This window comes from Pseudophryne corroboree, chromosome 2, assembly GCF_028390025.1.
Source record: "Pseudophryne corroboree isolate aPseCor3 chromosome 2, aPseCor3.hap2, whole genome shotgun sequence".
In the NCBI taxonomy this organism is placed as follows: domain Eukaryota; kingdom Metazoa; phylum Chordata; class Amphibia; order Anura; family Myobatrachidae; genus Pseudophryne; species Pseudophryne corroboree.
In genome coordinates this window covers 217,236,485-217,252,777 of record NC_086445.1, presented here as the reverse complement: position 1 = coordinate 217,252,777, position 16,293 = coordinate 217,236,485, and the positions used below count along the sequence as shown (strand labels likewise).

Sequence of the window (16,293 nt, the reverse complement as noted above, 5' to 3'; positions counted from 1 at the left end):
ATATGGAGCACAAAGGATCTTGGCAGGAAAAAAGCCACGGCTGCTGCATCGTGACACTTTGTTTAACTGAGACTCTGAATCTGCATATGCAGATATACAAGTGTCACATATCGAGGTAATCAGCGCAGTGTTCTTGTATATCCTTGTCTCATCGCATTGCAACTAAAATGCATTATCAGCAAAAAAGACACCCAATGCTAACAGAGTCTCACGGAAGACTGCGTGCCAAGAGGGGCTGTTTGGCGTGACAGCAGCAAAGATGTATTAGGACAAAATATATATGACCAGTCACAATGTGCCAAGCCGCTGGGCGCTAATTAACAAGAGACACCACAATTATCTAAAATTATAAATAATCACCGTGTAACAGCTGCTGCCATAAAATAGGGACCACTTAATCCCCAAACAGTATAATTAAAACGCACAAACAGAAATATAGCGCTGCTGTGCCAAGGTGAGTGATATATACTACAAACACTATTTAAGAAATAAAAAAAAATATATATATTTTATTAAATATTTATTATACAGTTATAATACACTCGGCCGGTGTTTGAAAAAACATAATATCTAAAACAATTTACATTAATACTCCTAAGCAGCTGAATTCCTTTCAACAATATAGAAACTATTGTACATTAATAAATAGCAACACACGTTGCAAAACTCAAGAGTTCATTGAAACTGTTCCCACTTGTTTGCTACAAGTGGTCACAATATAGTCAGTGTTTCAAAGTTCCATTTTTGAGTTGGTTTAGTGTGCTTAAAATAGTACTCCAAAACAATTGGGTTCAAGCTGTTTGGTTCGCAAGCTCTCAGGTGTATTTAGTTGATCAGAATACTTGACCTCGCTGCTGTCCGTTGTAAACAGTATGCTTTAGTTAGCAGAACTTGGAGTATTGTAGTAATTAACTCTTAATATATAAAGGTGCATTTAGCGGTCCCAAGGAAGTGCTCCGAATAGCGTGGATATTCAATGGGCAGACTCTGATTATTCTCTCACCCGTTTTTCAAGTAAGCATGGTGACTGGTCTCCTCTTTCCACTGGTAGCCACTCGTTCTCAGGATCGAATTGATTACTGCATCCTCCGAGCCTCGGAAAGTCCTTTATGCGTTTCTCCGCTTAGTACACACTCAGCAGCTTCAATCTGATGAACTGCTAAATGCACCTTTATATATAAAGTGCTAACCAAACAGTTTGAACCCAATTGTTTTGGAGTACTATTTTAAGCACACTAAACCAACTCAAAAATGGAACTTTGAAACATTGACTATATTGAATGTGACCACTTGTAACAAACAAGTGGGAACGGTTTCAATGAACTCTTGAGTTTTGAAACTTGTGTTGCTATTTAGTTTCTATATTATTGAAAGAAATTCAGCTGCTTAGGAGTATTAATGTCAATTGTTTTAGATATTCTGTTTTTTCAAACACCGGCTGAGTGAATTATAATTGTATAATACATTTTTAAGAAAATATATATATTTGTATTTCTTAAATAGTGTTGGTAGTATGTATTAGGACACATCTGTAATACAACAGCTGTTTGATCTGCAACTCCCTTCTGCTACTTGAAGTTACATGAGGATGACCAGACCACTATAGTACATATATATTATACCTTACTTTTTTCTTTATGTACAGATTCACAAAAGACACTTCGTTATAGAATAATAAGGAATCCAGAAGACTTGGTGAAGTTTATTACAGATTTAAAGAAACATCATAAAAAGGTAAGTGATACTTTTGTGTTTTTGTAAGTATAGGTTCACTTTATTGCTTCAGTGAACAGCGCTCATCGCCCTATAGTGTCTTGGGTAGAGGTGCCATTCTCAGTACCTCTCACTGATGTCTCCAATGGCTCACACTGAGGAGATCTCCAGAGTAGGAACCTGGTGTCACCAGCAGCCTTGCTCGCTGACACCGATGATCCTGTTGGTATAGCCTTAGATAGGTTCTCACTCTGTCTGTTATGGGGTGAGTTATCCCAACCTGGCAGTGGTCATCATGGAAATTTTTGCAGCTACTTAGTGGCCCTTCGCTAAAGATAAACTGGTCAAGTAGGGGAGAGTGGCTATATCTGGTTTGGTGTAAAGGGAAGGGTCTTATCCCTACTGTCACAATCTGTCTCCTGGTGGGCTTTGCTGCATTTATGGGTGATATTTATCACATGTAAAGAGGACAAGTGGGAGCGTTGCCTATAGCAACCAATCAAATTCTAGCTATAATTTCTCTGACGTCCTAGTGGATGCTGGGTACTCCGTAAGGACCATGGGGAATAGACTGGCTCCGCAGGAGACTGGGCACTCTTTAAAGAAAGATTAGGTACTACATCTGGTGTGCACTGGCTCCTCCCTCTATGCCCCTCCTCCAGACCTCAGTTAGAATCTGTGCCCGGCCAGAGCTGGATGCACTTAGTGGGCTCTCCTGAGTTCACTATAAAGAAAGTATTTGTTAGGTTTTTTATTTTTCAGTGAGATCTGCTGGCAACAGATTCACTGCTACGTGGGACTTAGGGGAGAGAAGCAAACCTACATGCTTGCAGCTAGCTTCTGCTTCTAAGGCTACTGGACACCATTAGCTCCAGAGGGATCGAACACAGGGCCCGACCTCGATCGTCCGTTCCCGGAGCCGCGCCGCCGTCCCCCTTGCAGAGTCAGAAGACGGAAGATACCGGACAAAATCGGCGGCTGAAGACTCCGGTCTTCAATAAGGTAGCGCACAGCACTGCAGCTGTGCGCCATTGCTCCCACAGCACACCACACGCTCCGGTCACTGCTGGGTGCAGGGCGCTGGGGGGGGGGGCGCCCTGGGCTGCAATTAGTATACCTTAATGGCAAACTGCACATAATACAGTTCTAAACTGTATATGTGCCTAATCCCCCGCCATAATTTTCATTAAAAAAGCGGGAGAAGCCCGCCGCTGAAGGGGCAGGGCTATCTTCCTCAGCACAGCCAGCGCCATTTTCTCTTCACAGCTCCGCTGGAAGGACTCTCCCCTGCAGTATACACTACAGAAAGGGTAAAAAAGAGAGGGGGGGCACATAAATTTAGGCGCAAAATTGTGATATAAGCAGCTATTGGGGGAAAATTAACTTGTATGTAGTGTATATCCCTCTGTTATATAGCGCTCTGGTGTGTGCTGGCATACTCTCTCTCTGTCTCCCCAAAGGACTTTGTGGGGTCCTGTCCTCAGTCAGAGCATTCCCTGTGTGTGTGTGTGTGTGCGGTGTGTCGGTACGGCTGTGTCGACATGTTTGATTAGGACGCTTACGTGGAGGCGGAGCAGGTGCCGATAAGTGTGATGTCGCCCCCTGCGGGGCCGACACCTGAGTGGATGGATATGTGGAAGGTATTAACCGACAGTGTCAACTCCTTGCATAAAAGGTTGGATGACGCAGCTTTGGGACAGCCGGCATCTCAGCCCGCGCCTGCCCAGACATCTCAGAGGCCATCAGGGGCTCAAAAACACCCGCTACCTCAGATGGCAGACACAGATGTCGACACGGAGTCTGACTCCAGTGTCGACGAGGATGAGACAAATGTACAATCCACTAGGGCCATCCGATGCATGATTACGGCAATGAAAAATGTGTTGCACATTTCTGACATTAACCCGGTTACCACAAAAAAGGGTATTATGTTTGGGGAGAAAAAGCAGCCAGTGACTTTTCCCCCATCTGATGAGTTAAATGAACTGTGTGAAGAAGCGTGAGGTTCCCCAGATAAGAAACTAGTGATTTCTAAGCGGTTACTAATGGCGTACCCTTTCCCGCCAACGGATAGGTTACGCTGGGAGACATTCCCTAAGGTGGACAAGGCGCTCACACGCTTATCAAAAAAGGTGGCACTGCCTTCTCAGGATACGGCCGCCTTAAAGGAGCCTGCAGATAGAAAGCAGGAGGCTATCCTGAAGTCTGTGTATACACACTCAGGTACTATACTGAGACCTGCTATTGCTTCAGCATGGATGTGTAGTGCTGCAACAGCGTGGTCTGATTCCCTGTCTGATAACATTGATTCCCTTGACAGGGACACTATATTGCTAACCATAGAGCATATTAAAGACGTAGTCTTTATATATGAGGGATGCACAGAGGGACATTTGCCGGCTGGCATCTAGAATTAATGCAATGTCCATTTCTGCCAGGAGAGTATTATGGACCCGGCAGTGGACAGGTGATGCTGATTCTAAAAGGCACATGGAGGTTTTGCCTTATAAGGGTGAGGAATTGTTTGGGGACGGTCTCTCGGACCTTGTATCCACAGCAACCGCTGGGATGTCGACTTTTTTACCTCAGGTTCCCTCACAGCCTAAGAAAGCACCGTATTATCAAGTACAGTCCTTTCGGCCTCAGAAAGGCAAGCGGGTTAGAGGCGCGTCCTTTCTGCCCAGAGGCAGGGGTAGAGTGAAAAAGCTGCACCAGACAGCCAGTTCCCAGGAACAAAAATCCTCCCCTGCTTCCACTAAGTCCACCGCATGACGCTGGGGCTCCACAGGTGGAGCCAGGTGCGGTGGGGGCCCGTCTCCGGAACTTCAGCGACCAGTGGGTTCGCTCACAGGTGGATCTCTGGGTTCTACAAGTGGTATCTCAGGGATACAAGCTGGAGTTCGAGACGTCTCCCCCTCGCCGTTACCTCAAATCAGCCTTGCCAGCTACTCCCCAGAACAGGGAGGTAGTACTTGCGGCAATTCACAAGCTGTACCTCCAGCAGGTGATAATCAAAGTTCCCCTCCTTCAACAGGGACGGGGTTACTATTCCACAATGTTTGTGGTACCGAAACCAGACGGTTCGGTGAGACCCATTCTAAATTTGAAATCCTTGAACACTTATATAAGGAAGTTCAAGTTCAAAATGGAATCGCTCAGGGCGGTTATTGCAAGCCTGGAAGAGGGGGATTATATGGTATCACTGGACGTCAAGGATGCTTACCTACATGTCCCCATTTACCCACCTCACCAGGTGTACCTCCATTTTGTGGTACAGGACTGCCATTACCAATTCCAGACGTTGCCGTTTGGTCTATCCACGGCACCGAGGGTATTTACCAAAGTAATGGCCGAAATGATGATACCCCTTCGAAAGAAGGGAGTTATAATTATCCCGTACTTGGACGATCTCCTTATAAAGGCGAGGTCCATGGAGCAGTTGTTGGTCGGAGTAGCACTATCTCAGGAAGTGCTACAACAGCACGGCTGGATTCTGAATATCCCAAAGTCGCAGCTGGTTCCTACGACGCGTCTGCTGTTCTTGGGTATGATTCTGGACACAGAACAGAAGAAGTTGTTTCTCCTGGAGGAGAAGGCCAAGGAGTTGTCATCTCTGGTCAGAGACCTCCTGACACCAAAACAGGTGTCGGTGCATCACTGCACGCGAGTCCTGGGAAAGATGGTAGCTTCTTACGAAGCGATTCCCTTCGGCAGGTTCCATGCAAGGATCTTTCAGTGGGATCTGTTAGACAAGTGGTCCAGATCGCATCTTCAGATGCATCGGCTGATCACCCTGTCCCCGAGGGCCAGGGGGTGTCTGCTGTGGTGGCTGCAGAGTGCTCATCTTCTCGAGGGCCGCAGATTCGGCATACAGGACTGGGTCCTGGTGACCACGGATGCAAGCCTCCGAGGTTGGGGGGCAGTCACTCAGGGAAGAAACTTCCAAGGACAATGGTCGAGTCAGGAGGCTTCCCTACATATAAATATTCTGAAACTAAGGGCCATTTACAATGCCCTAAGTCAAGCAAAACCCCTGCTTCAAAACCAGCCGGTGCTGATTCAGTCAGACAACATCACGGCGGTCGCCCATGTAAACCGACAGGGCGGCACAAGAAGCAGGATGGCAATGGCAGAAGCCACAAGGATTCTCCGATGGGCGGAAAATCACGTGATAGCACTGTCAGCAGTGTTCATTCCGGGAGTGGACAACTGGGAAGCAGACTTCCTCAGCAGGCACGACCTCCACCCGGGAGAGTGGGGACTTCATCCAGAAGTCTTCCAGCTGATTGTAAATCGTTGGGAAAGGCCACAGGTGGACATGATGGCGTCCCGCCTCAACAAAAAGCTAAAAAGATATTGCGCCAGGTCAAGGGACCCTCAGGCGATAGCTGTGGACGCACTAGTGACACCGTGGGTGTACCAGTCGGTTTATGTGTTCCCTCCTCTTCCTCTCATACCCAAGGTGCTGAGGATAATAAGAAAGAGAGGAGTAAGAACTATACTCATCGTTCCGGATTGGCCAAGAAGGACTTGGTACCCGGAACTACAATAAATGATCTCAGAGGAACCTTGGCCTCTGCTGCTCCGACAGGACCTGCTTCAGCAGGGGCCCTGTCTGTTCCAAGACTTACCGCGGCTGCGTTTGACGGCATGGCGGTTGAACGCCGGATCTTGATGGAAAAGGGCATTCCGGTTGAAATCATTCCTACGCTGATAAAAGCTAGGAAGGATGTGACAGCAAAACATTATCACCGCATATGGCGAAAATATGTTGCTTGGTGTGAGACTATGAAGGCCCCAACAGAAGAATTTCAGCTGGGTCGATTTCTGCACTTCCTACAGTCAGGAGTGACTATGGGCCTAAAATTGGGATCCATTAAAGTCCAGATTTCGGCCCTGTCTTTTTTTCTTTCAAAAAGAACTGGCTTCACTGCCTGAAGTTCAGACGTTTGTTAAGGGAGTGCTGCATATTCAGCCCCCTTTTGTGCCTCCAGTGGCACCTTGGGATCTCAACGTTGTGTTGGATTTCCTAAAATCACATTGGTTTGAGCCACTTCAGACCGTGGAGTTGAAATATCTCACGTGGAAAGTGGTCATGCTTTTGGCCTTGGCTTCGGCTAGGCGTGTGTCAGAATTGGCGGCTTTGTCATGTAAAAGCCCCTATCTGATCTTGCATATGGACAGGGCAGAATTGAGGACTCGTCCCCAATTTCTCCCTAAGGTGGTATCAGCGTTTCATTTGAACCAACCTATTGTGGTGCCTGCGGCTACTCGGGACTTGGAGGCTTCCAAGTTGCTGGATGTAGTCCGGGCCCTAAAAATCTATGTTTCCAGGACGGCTAGAGTCAGAAAAACTGACTCGCTATTTATCCTGCATGCACCCAACAAGCTGGGTGCTTCTGCTTCTAAGCAGACTATTGCTCGCTGGATCTGTAGCACGATTCAGCTTGCACATTCTGCGGCTGGACTGCCGCATCCTAAATCAGTCAAAGCCCATTCCACGAGGAAGGTGGGCTCGTCTTGGGCGGCTGCCCGAGGGGTCTCGGCTTTACAACTTTGCCGAGCTGCTACCTGGTTGGGATCAAACACGTTTGCAAAATTCTACAAGTTTGATACCCTGGCTGAGGAGGACCTTGAGTTTGCTCATTCGGTGCTGCAGAGTCATCCGCACTCTCCCGCCCGTTTGGGAGCTTTGGTATAATCCCCATGGTCCTTACGGAGTACCCAGCATCCACTAGGACGTCAGAGAAAATAAGATTTTACTCACCGGTAAATCTATTTCTCGTAGTCCGTAGTGGATGCTGGGAGCCCGTCCCAAGTGCGGACTTCTGCAATACTTGTATATAGTTATTGCTTAACTATAGGGTTTTTTGTTCTGAACCATCTGTTAATGAGGCTCAGTTGTTGTTCATACTGTTAACTGGGTATAGTTATCACGAGTTGTACGGTATGATTGGTGTGGCTTTTATGAGTCTTACCCTGGATTCCAAATCCTTTCCTAGTAATGTCAGCTCTTCCGGGCAGTTTCCCTAACTGAGGTCTGGAGGAGGGGCATAGAGGGAGGAGCCAGTGCACACCAGATGTAGTACCTAATCTTTCTTTAAAGAGTGCCCAGTCTCCTGTGGAGCCCGTCTATTCCCCATGGTCCTTACGGAGTACCCAGCATCCACTACGGACTATGAGAAATAGATTTACCGGTGAGTAAAATCTTATTTTTTCTAGTAAATACTTGAAAATGATGGCTAAAATCTGTTTGGTTGCCATTTGCACCACCTCCACTTGTCCTCAATTAGAAGGATAGATATTTGGAGTTCACTTTTGATCGCAAAACTTCCGAAAGGGTTTTGCTTCGCTTCATTTGTTTGGGGTATCTGGTTCTGAGACTTGCGCTGGAAACTATGCCAACAGATCCACCGATATGGTAAGCATGCACACTTACCAGTCGGCTGCTCAATATGTCTTACAGCTGGGCAGGCATTTGAATTTGCCCGCCCAGCTGTCATGTCAGTCCCCACAGCCAGTATATAGGCAGACAGCGGGACGACAGTACACACCGTAAACCTGCAAGATACATCTGCATCAGCTTTGCTGCAGGACTGAAGCATTAGGTGTGTGAGCGCCAATCACAGGCATATCGGGTGTCCACACACACTGGTCCGCTACCCATATATCAGTCATTGCTCATACAAATGCTCTATTATTCTAGTGCGTACTCAGTATTAGACTTTGCAGATGATCCATCCAAAAAGTGGAGCATAGAAGAGTTAGTGTGAGCCGTGAGAGGTCCTCCGCATTCAGTATTAAGAGGAGTATTAAGAGGAGTTCCTGATATTTCTTTATTTAAAAGTAAACTATCCATTTCTTTTCATTCCTTTCCCCAGTTAGTTGATTTGCTGAATGATACTTAACTAGATTTGGCTGAAAATTGTGTATTTTGTGCAGACCGCAGACCATATCCTCTACCTAGTCAGGAAACCGGAAAATGGGAGTACCAGAGGATACACAGAAGGGAGAGGCACCTGTAGCATGGGTATCAAAAGAATCGCCCATTCTGGAATCTACCAGTCCATAAAGCAGTGGAAAATTGATTAGAACAGGTCTCAGAGGAATTATAGTGTAGTAAGTCAAGGTATGGGTTTTTTCCTTTGGCCGACTATGGGGGTAATTCAGACCTGATCACTAGGGTGTGTTTTTTGCGGGGGGGAATTCGCTGCGCAAGTGTGCGCTTGGAAGTGTAATTTTGTGCAGTCTCTGCGCAGCCCAGGACTTACTCTTCAAGTGCAATGATCGGGGCCGGAGCTGACGTCAGAAACCTTCCCTCCAAATGCCTGGTCCCTCCTGCGTTTTTCTGGACACTCCTTGAAAACGGTCAGTTGCCATCCACAAACGCCCTCTTCCTGTCAATCTCCTTGCGATCGCCGGTGCGTTCGGAATTTCTCTATCGTCCTAGTGGATGCTGGGGTTCCTGAAAGGACCATGGGGAATAGCGGCTCCGCAGGAGACAGGGCACAAAAAGTAAAGCTTTAGGATCAGGTGGTGTGCACTGGCTCCTCCCCCTATGACCCTCCTCCAAGCCTCAGTTAGATTTTTGTGCCCGGCCGAGAAGGGTGCAATCTAGGTGGCTCTCCTAAAGAGCTGCTTAGAAAAGTTTAGCTTAGGTTTTTTATTTTACAGTGAGTCCTGCTGGCAACAGGATCACTGCAACGAGGGACTTAGGGGAGAAGAAGTGAACTCACCTGCGTGCAGGATGGATTGGCTTCTTTGGCTACTGGACATTAGCTCCAGAGGGACGATCACAGGTACAGCCTGGATGGTCACCGGAGCCTCGCCGCCGGCCCCCTTGCAGATGCTGAAACAAGAAGAAGGTCCAGAATCGGCGGCATGACGACTCCTCAGTCTTCTTAAGGTAGCGCACAGCACTGCAGCTGTGCGCCATTTCCTCTCAGCACACTTCACACGGCAGTCACTGAGGGTGCAGGGCGCTGGGAGGGGGGCGCCCTGGGAGGCAATGAAAACCTATTTTTGGCTAAAAATACCTCACATATAGCCTCCGGGGGCTATATGGAGATATTTAACCCCTGCCAGAATCCGTTAAGAGCGGGAGACGAGGCCGCCGAAAAAGGGGCGGGGCCTATCTCCTCAGCACACAGCGCCATTTTCCCTCACAGAAAGGCTGGAGGGAAGGCTCCCAGGCTCTCCCCTGCACTGCACTACAGAAACAGGGTTAAAACAGAGAGGGGGGGCACTAATTTGGCGTTAGAAATATATAAAAAAGATGCTATAAGGGAAAACACTTATATAAGGTTGTCCCTATATAATTATAGCGTTTTTGGTGTGTGCTGGCAAACTCTCCCTCTGTCTCTCCAAAGGGCTAGTAGGTCCTGTCCTCTATCAGAGCATTCCCTGTGTGTGTGCTGTGTGTCGGTACGTGTGTGTCGACATGTATGAGGACGATGTTGGTGAGGAGGCGGAGAAATTGCCTGTAATGGTGATGTCACTCTCTAGGGAGTCGACACCGAAATGGATGGCTTATTTAGGGAATTACGTGATAATGTCAACACGCGGCAAGGTCGGTTGACGACATGAGACGGCCGACAAACAATTAGTACCGGTCCAGACGTCTCAAAAACACCGTCAGGGGTTTTAAAACGCCCGTTTACTTTAGTCGGTCGACACAGACACAGACAGGGACACTGAATCCAGTGTCGACGGTGAATAAACAAACGTATTCCTTATTAGGGCCACACGTTAAGGGCAATGAAGGAGGTGTTACATATTTCTGATACTACAAGTACCACAAAAGAGGGTATTATGTGGGATGTGAAAAAACTACCGTAGTTTTTCCTGAATCAGATAAATTAAATGAAGTGTGTGATGATGCGTGGGTTCCCCCCGATAGAAAATATGGGCGGTATACCCTTTCCCGCCAGAAGTTAGGGCGCGTTGGGAAACACCCCTTAGGGTGGATAAGGCGCTCACACGCTTATCAGAACAAGTGGCGGTACCGTCTATAGATAGGGCCGTCCTCAAGGAGCCAGCTGACAGGAGGCTGGAAAATATCATAAAAAGTATATACACACATACTGGTGTTATACTGCGACCAGCGATCGCCTCAGCCTGGATGTGCAGAGCTGGGGTGGCTTGGTCGGATTCCCTGACTAAAAATATTGATACCCTTGACAGGGACAGTATTTTATTGACTATAGAGCATTTAAAGGATGCATTTCTATATATGCGAGATGCACAGAGGGATATTTGCACTCTGGCATCAAGAGTAAGTGCGATGTCCATATCTGCCAGAAGATGTTTATGGACACGACAGTGGTCAGGTGATGCAGATTCCAAACGGCACAAAGGTGTATTGCCGTATAAAGGAAGAGGAGTTATTTGGGGTCGGTCCATCGGACCTGGTGGCCACGGCAACTGCTGGAAAATCCACCGTTTTTACCCTAAGTCACATCTCTGCAGAAAAAGACACCGTCTTTTCAGCTTCAGTCCTTTCGTCCCTATAAGAGTCATATCTGCCCAGGGATAGAGGAAAGGGAAGAAGACTGCAGCAGGCAGCCCATTCCCAGGAACAGAAGCGTTCCACCGCTTCTGACAAGCTCTCAGCAGGACGCTGAGACCGTACAGGACCCCTGGATCCTACAAGTAGTATCCCAGGGGTACAGATTGGAATGTCGAGACGTTTCCCCTGCGCAGGCTCCTGAAGTCTGCTTTACCAAGGTCTCCCTCCGACAAGGAGGCAGTATGGGAAACAATTCACGAGCTGTATTCCCAGCAGGTGATAATTAAATTACCCCTCCTACAACAAGAAAAGGGGTATTATTCCACACTATATTGTGGTACTGAAGCCAGAAGGCTAGGTGAGACCTATTCTAAATCTAAAAAAATTTGAACACTTACAAAGGTTCAAATCAAGATGGAGTCACTCAGAGCAGTGATAACGAACCGGGAAGAAGGGGACTATATGGTGTCCCGAGACATCAGGGATGCTTACCTCCATGTCCCAAATTTGCCCTTATCACTAAGGGTACCTCAGGTTCGTGGTACAGAACTGTCACTATCAGTTTCAGACGCTGCCGTTTGGATTGTCCACGGCACCCCGGGTCTTTACCAAGGTAATGGCCGAAATGATGGTTCTTCTTCGAAGAAAAGGCGTCTTAATTATCCCTTACTTGGACGATCTCCTGATAAGGGCAAAGTCCAGGGAACAGTTGGAGGTCGGAGTAGCACTATCTCGGATACTGTTACAACAGCAGGGGTGGATTCTAAATATTCCAAATTCGCAGCTGATCCCGACAACAAGTCTCCTGTGCTTAGGGATGATTCTGGACACAGTCCAGAAAAAGGTGTTTCTCCCGGAAGAGAAAGCCAGGGAGTTATCCGAGCTAGTCAAGAACCTCCTAAAATCAGTGCATCATTGCATAAGGGCCATGGTAAAAAAAATGGTGACTTCCTTCGAAGCAATTCCAGTCGGCAGATTTCATGCAAGAACTTTTCAGTGGGATCTGCTGGACAAATGGTCCGGATCGCATCTTCAGATGCATCAGCGGATAACCCTATATCCAAGGACAAGGGTGTCTCTCCTGTGGTGGTTACAGAGTGCTCATCTTCTAGAGGGCCGCAGATTCGGCATTCAGTTTTGGATGTTGGTGACCACGGAGGCCAGCCCGAGAGGCTGGGGAGCAGTCACACAAGGAAAAAATTTCCAGGGAGTGTGATCAAGTCTGGAGACTTTTCTCCACATAAATATAGCTAAGGGTAAATTTATAATGCTCTACGCTTAGCAAGACCTCTGCTTCAAGGTCAGCCGGTATTGATCCAGTGGGATAAAACATCACGGCAGTCGCCCACGTAAATAGACAGGGCGGCACAAGAAGCAGGAGGGCAGTGGCAAAAACTGCAAGGACTTTTCGCTGGGCGGAAAATCATGTGATAGCACTGTCAGCAGTGTTTCATTCCGGGAATGGAAACTGGGAAGCAGACTTCCTCAGTAGGCACGACCTCCACCTGGCAGAGTGGGAACTTCATGGGGAAGTTTTCCACATGATTGTAAACCGTTGGGAATTACCAAAGGTGGACATGATGGCGTCCCGTCTGAACAAAAAACGGGACAGGTATTGCGCCAGGTTAAGAGACCCTCAGGCAATAGCTGTGGACGTTCTGGTAACACCGTGGGTGTACCAGTCGGTGTATGTGTTCCATCCTCTGCTTTTCATACCTAAGGTACTGAGAATTATAAGACATAGAGGAGTAAGAACTATACTCATGGCTCCGGATTGGCCAAGAAGGACTTGGTACCCGGAACTTCAAGAGATGCTCACAGAGGACTTATGGCCTCTGCCGCTAAGAAGGGACTTGTTTCAGCAAGTACCATGTCTGTTCCAAGACTTACCGCAGCTGCGTTTGACGGCATGGCGGTGGAACGCCGGATCCTAAGGGAAAAGGCATTCAGGAAGAGGTCATTCCTACCCTGGTCAAAGCCAGAAAGGAGGTGACCGCACAACATTATCACCACATGTGGCGAAAATATGTTGCGTGGTGTGAGGCCAGGAAGGCCCCACGAAGAAATTTCAACTCGGTCGATTCCTGCATTTCCTGGAAACAGGGGTGTCTATGGGCCTCAAATTGGGGTCCATTAAGGTTCAAATTTCGGCCCTGTCGATTTTTCTTCCAGAAAAAATTGGCTTCAGTTCCTGAAGTCCAGAAGTTTGTCAAGGGAGTATTGCATATACAACCCCCTTTTGTGCCTCCAGTGGCACTGTGGGATCTCAACGTAGTTCTGGGATTCCTCAAAACACATTAGTTTAAAACCAGTCAAATCTGTGGATTTGAAGCATCTCACATGAAAAAGTGAACATGCTCTTGGACCTGGCCTGGACCAGGCGAGTGTAAAATTGGTGGTTTTTTTCTCAAAAAAGCCCATATCTGTTTGTCCATTCGGACAGGGCAGAGCTGCGGACTCGTCCCCAGTTCTCTCCCTAAGGTGGTGTCAGTGTTTCACCTGAACCAGCTTATTGTGGTGTCTTGCGCCTACTAGGGACTTGGAGGACTCCAAGTTGCTAGATGTGGTCAGGGCCCTGAAAATATAGGTTCCAGGACGGCTGGAGTCAGGAAAACTGACTTGCTGTTATCCTGTATGCACCCAACAAACTGGGTGCTCTTGCTTCTAAGCAGACTTTTGCTAGTTGGATGTGTAATACAATTCAGCTTGCACATTCTGTGGCAGGCCTGCCACAGCCAAAATATGTAAATGCCCATTCCACAAGGAAGGTGGGCTCATCTTGGGCGGCTGCCCGAGGGGTCTCGGCTTTACAACTTTGCCGAGCGGCTATTTAGTCAGGGGCAAACACGTTTGTAAAATCCTACAAATTTGATAACCTGGCTAAGGAGGACCTGGAGTTCTCTCATTCGGTGCTGCAGAGTCATCCGCACTCTCCCGCCCGTTTGGGAGCTTTGGACCCATGGTCCTTTCAGGAACCCCAGCATCCACTAGGACGATAGAGAAAATAAGAATTTACTTACCGATAATTCTATTTCTCGGAGTCCGTAGTGGATGCTGGGCGCCCATCCCAAGTGCGGATTATCTGCAATACTTGTACATAGTTACAAAAATCGGGTTATTATTGTTGTGAGCCATCTTTCAGAGGCTCCGCTGTTATCATACTGTTAACTGGGTTCAGATCACAGGTTGTACAGTGTGATTGGTGTGGCTGGTATGAGTCTTACCCGGGATTCATAAATCCTTCCTTATTGTGTACGCTCGTCCGGGCACAGTATCCTAACTGAGGCTTGGAGGAGGGTCATAGGGGGAGGAGCCAGTGCACACCACCTGATCCTAAAGCTTTACTTTTTGTGCCCTGTCTCCTGCGGAGCCGCTATTCCCCATGGTCCTTTCAGGAACCCCAGCATCCACTACGGACTCCGAGAAATAGAATTATCGGTAAGTAAATTCTTATTTTTCGCACCATCCCTTCGCTGCCTGGCAATCCACGTTGCTGCGGTCTGTCGCGCCTGCGCATTGCGGTGCATGCACAGTTCAGACCTGATTGCCTGCTGTGCGAAAACACACAGCAGCGGTCAGGTCTGAATTAGCCCCTATATTCGGCAGGCATATGAACATTTATCTGATGCTACCCTTGGCTTGGCCTGTTTGTAGCCAGGATATTGGCTGCAGTTGTTGCACGAAAGTGTACTACACTTTTGTTTGAGGGCAGTGTTATGTATAAAATCATCAATCATGCTACAACGGGAAAGAGCCTTTTCTTCCTGTTTACGTCTACACTATAGAGGTCAGTCTTTCTGTTTGCATCAAGGGCAGCATGAGATAAACAAGTGCTCTCACAAGTAGGGCCCTCTTCCCTCATGTGCTTATCCTTTTCTTGCTTTAATTGTTTTTTTTGTTGTTTTTTTTTTGTACCTCCCTCTGTCAACGAGTAGGTGAATCTTTGCGATAAAGGTGTACTGGTCTATAACTGTGAAGGAGCCATCCTTATGGTTAGATGAACCCTTGTAGTAAAGGTCTGTCACTGTGGAGGTGCCATTCTTGACTTGCTCCTCCGCCTCTTACCAAACCTTAGTGGTTTCGTCAGAAGATAAATACTTATTTTGGTTACTCCCCTTGTGTGTTGTAGCCTTGGCTGGTTAGGTAGCTGTGCATACACACAAGATTGGTGAGCCTCAAGCCTCATTTTGGCTTCTATTTTTCATTTCATACACACTGAGCATACCAAGCCTTGGTATCAATATGTATGCATTTATAGCCTGCATCCCATGCCCCGTTATGGTAATAAATATTCTCCAAGGCTCATCTGTTATACCAAATGGAGCTTAATTAACTATTTATAACTAGGTGCTTCATCGCGCCCTACGGGCGCTCTTCACACAGTCGTTGGGGGCTACGCCCCCTTAACCCCTGCACGCCTTTGTGTGGTTGAATATATGATTATATGGAGTATTCCCTGCATTCCTACTGTTGTTAGTGGTAAAATATTGCGCACCGTAAGGGCAGCAGATGGTGAAGGGGACATCGCCTCTTGTGACAGCGTGAACAGCGCCTGCGGGGCACGATGTAGAGAATGTAGGGGGTGTAGTTAGGGGGATCGTGGATGGGGGAGGGTGTCTGTAGATGCTGCAGGTGGAGGGGCGGATGGGTGAGGGGGGTCATGAGGTGCTGCGGGTGGGGGAGGTGGCATGGGGGCATTTGGTGGGGGGGGGGGGGGGGTCCAGAGGTGGTGGGGGAGAGACAGGAGCGTGGCTGTTGGGGATGGGGGTAAGGGTTGCGAAGGCGCTGCGGGTAGGAAAGGGCCTGGTTGTGGGGGATGGGTGACGTGGCCCGGAGGTGCTGTGGGTGGTGGAAGGGGGAGTGCGTGGATGTCACGGGTGGCGCGGGTAGGGTAAAGGGTTGGGAGGTACTATGTGTGGGGGAGGAGAATGGGTGCCACGGGTGGGAGAGGGGCAGGTGCGAAGGTGTTGCGGATGGGCTCCAGAGGCGCCGTGGGGGGTGATTGCGGGGGTTGCCGCGGGTGGGGGACGGGGTCCGAGGGTGGTAGGGGTGGTTGTGGGGGTGCGGAGGGT

At 48.2% G+C, this 16,293-nt stretch overlaps 1 protein-coding gene across 3 annotated transcripts in view; it reads left to right on the top strand.

Annotated features, from left to right (window-relative positions):
- Positions 1–16,293, top strand: part of OS9 (OS9 endoplasmic reticulum lectin) — a 124,656-nt gene that overhangs the window by 41,347 nt on the left and 67,016 nt on the right. For all 3 annotated transcript variants that reach the window (XM_063952316.1, XM_063952317.1, XM_063952315.1), the window contains exon 10: positions 1,646–1,734. In XM_063952316.1, coding sequence (XP_063808386.1) covers positions 1,646–1,734 — 89 coding nt within the window. The remainder of the gene's footprint in view (positions 1–1,645; positions 1,735–16,293) is intronic.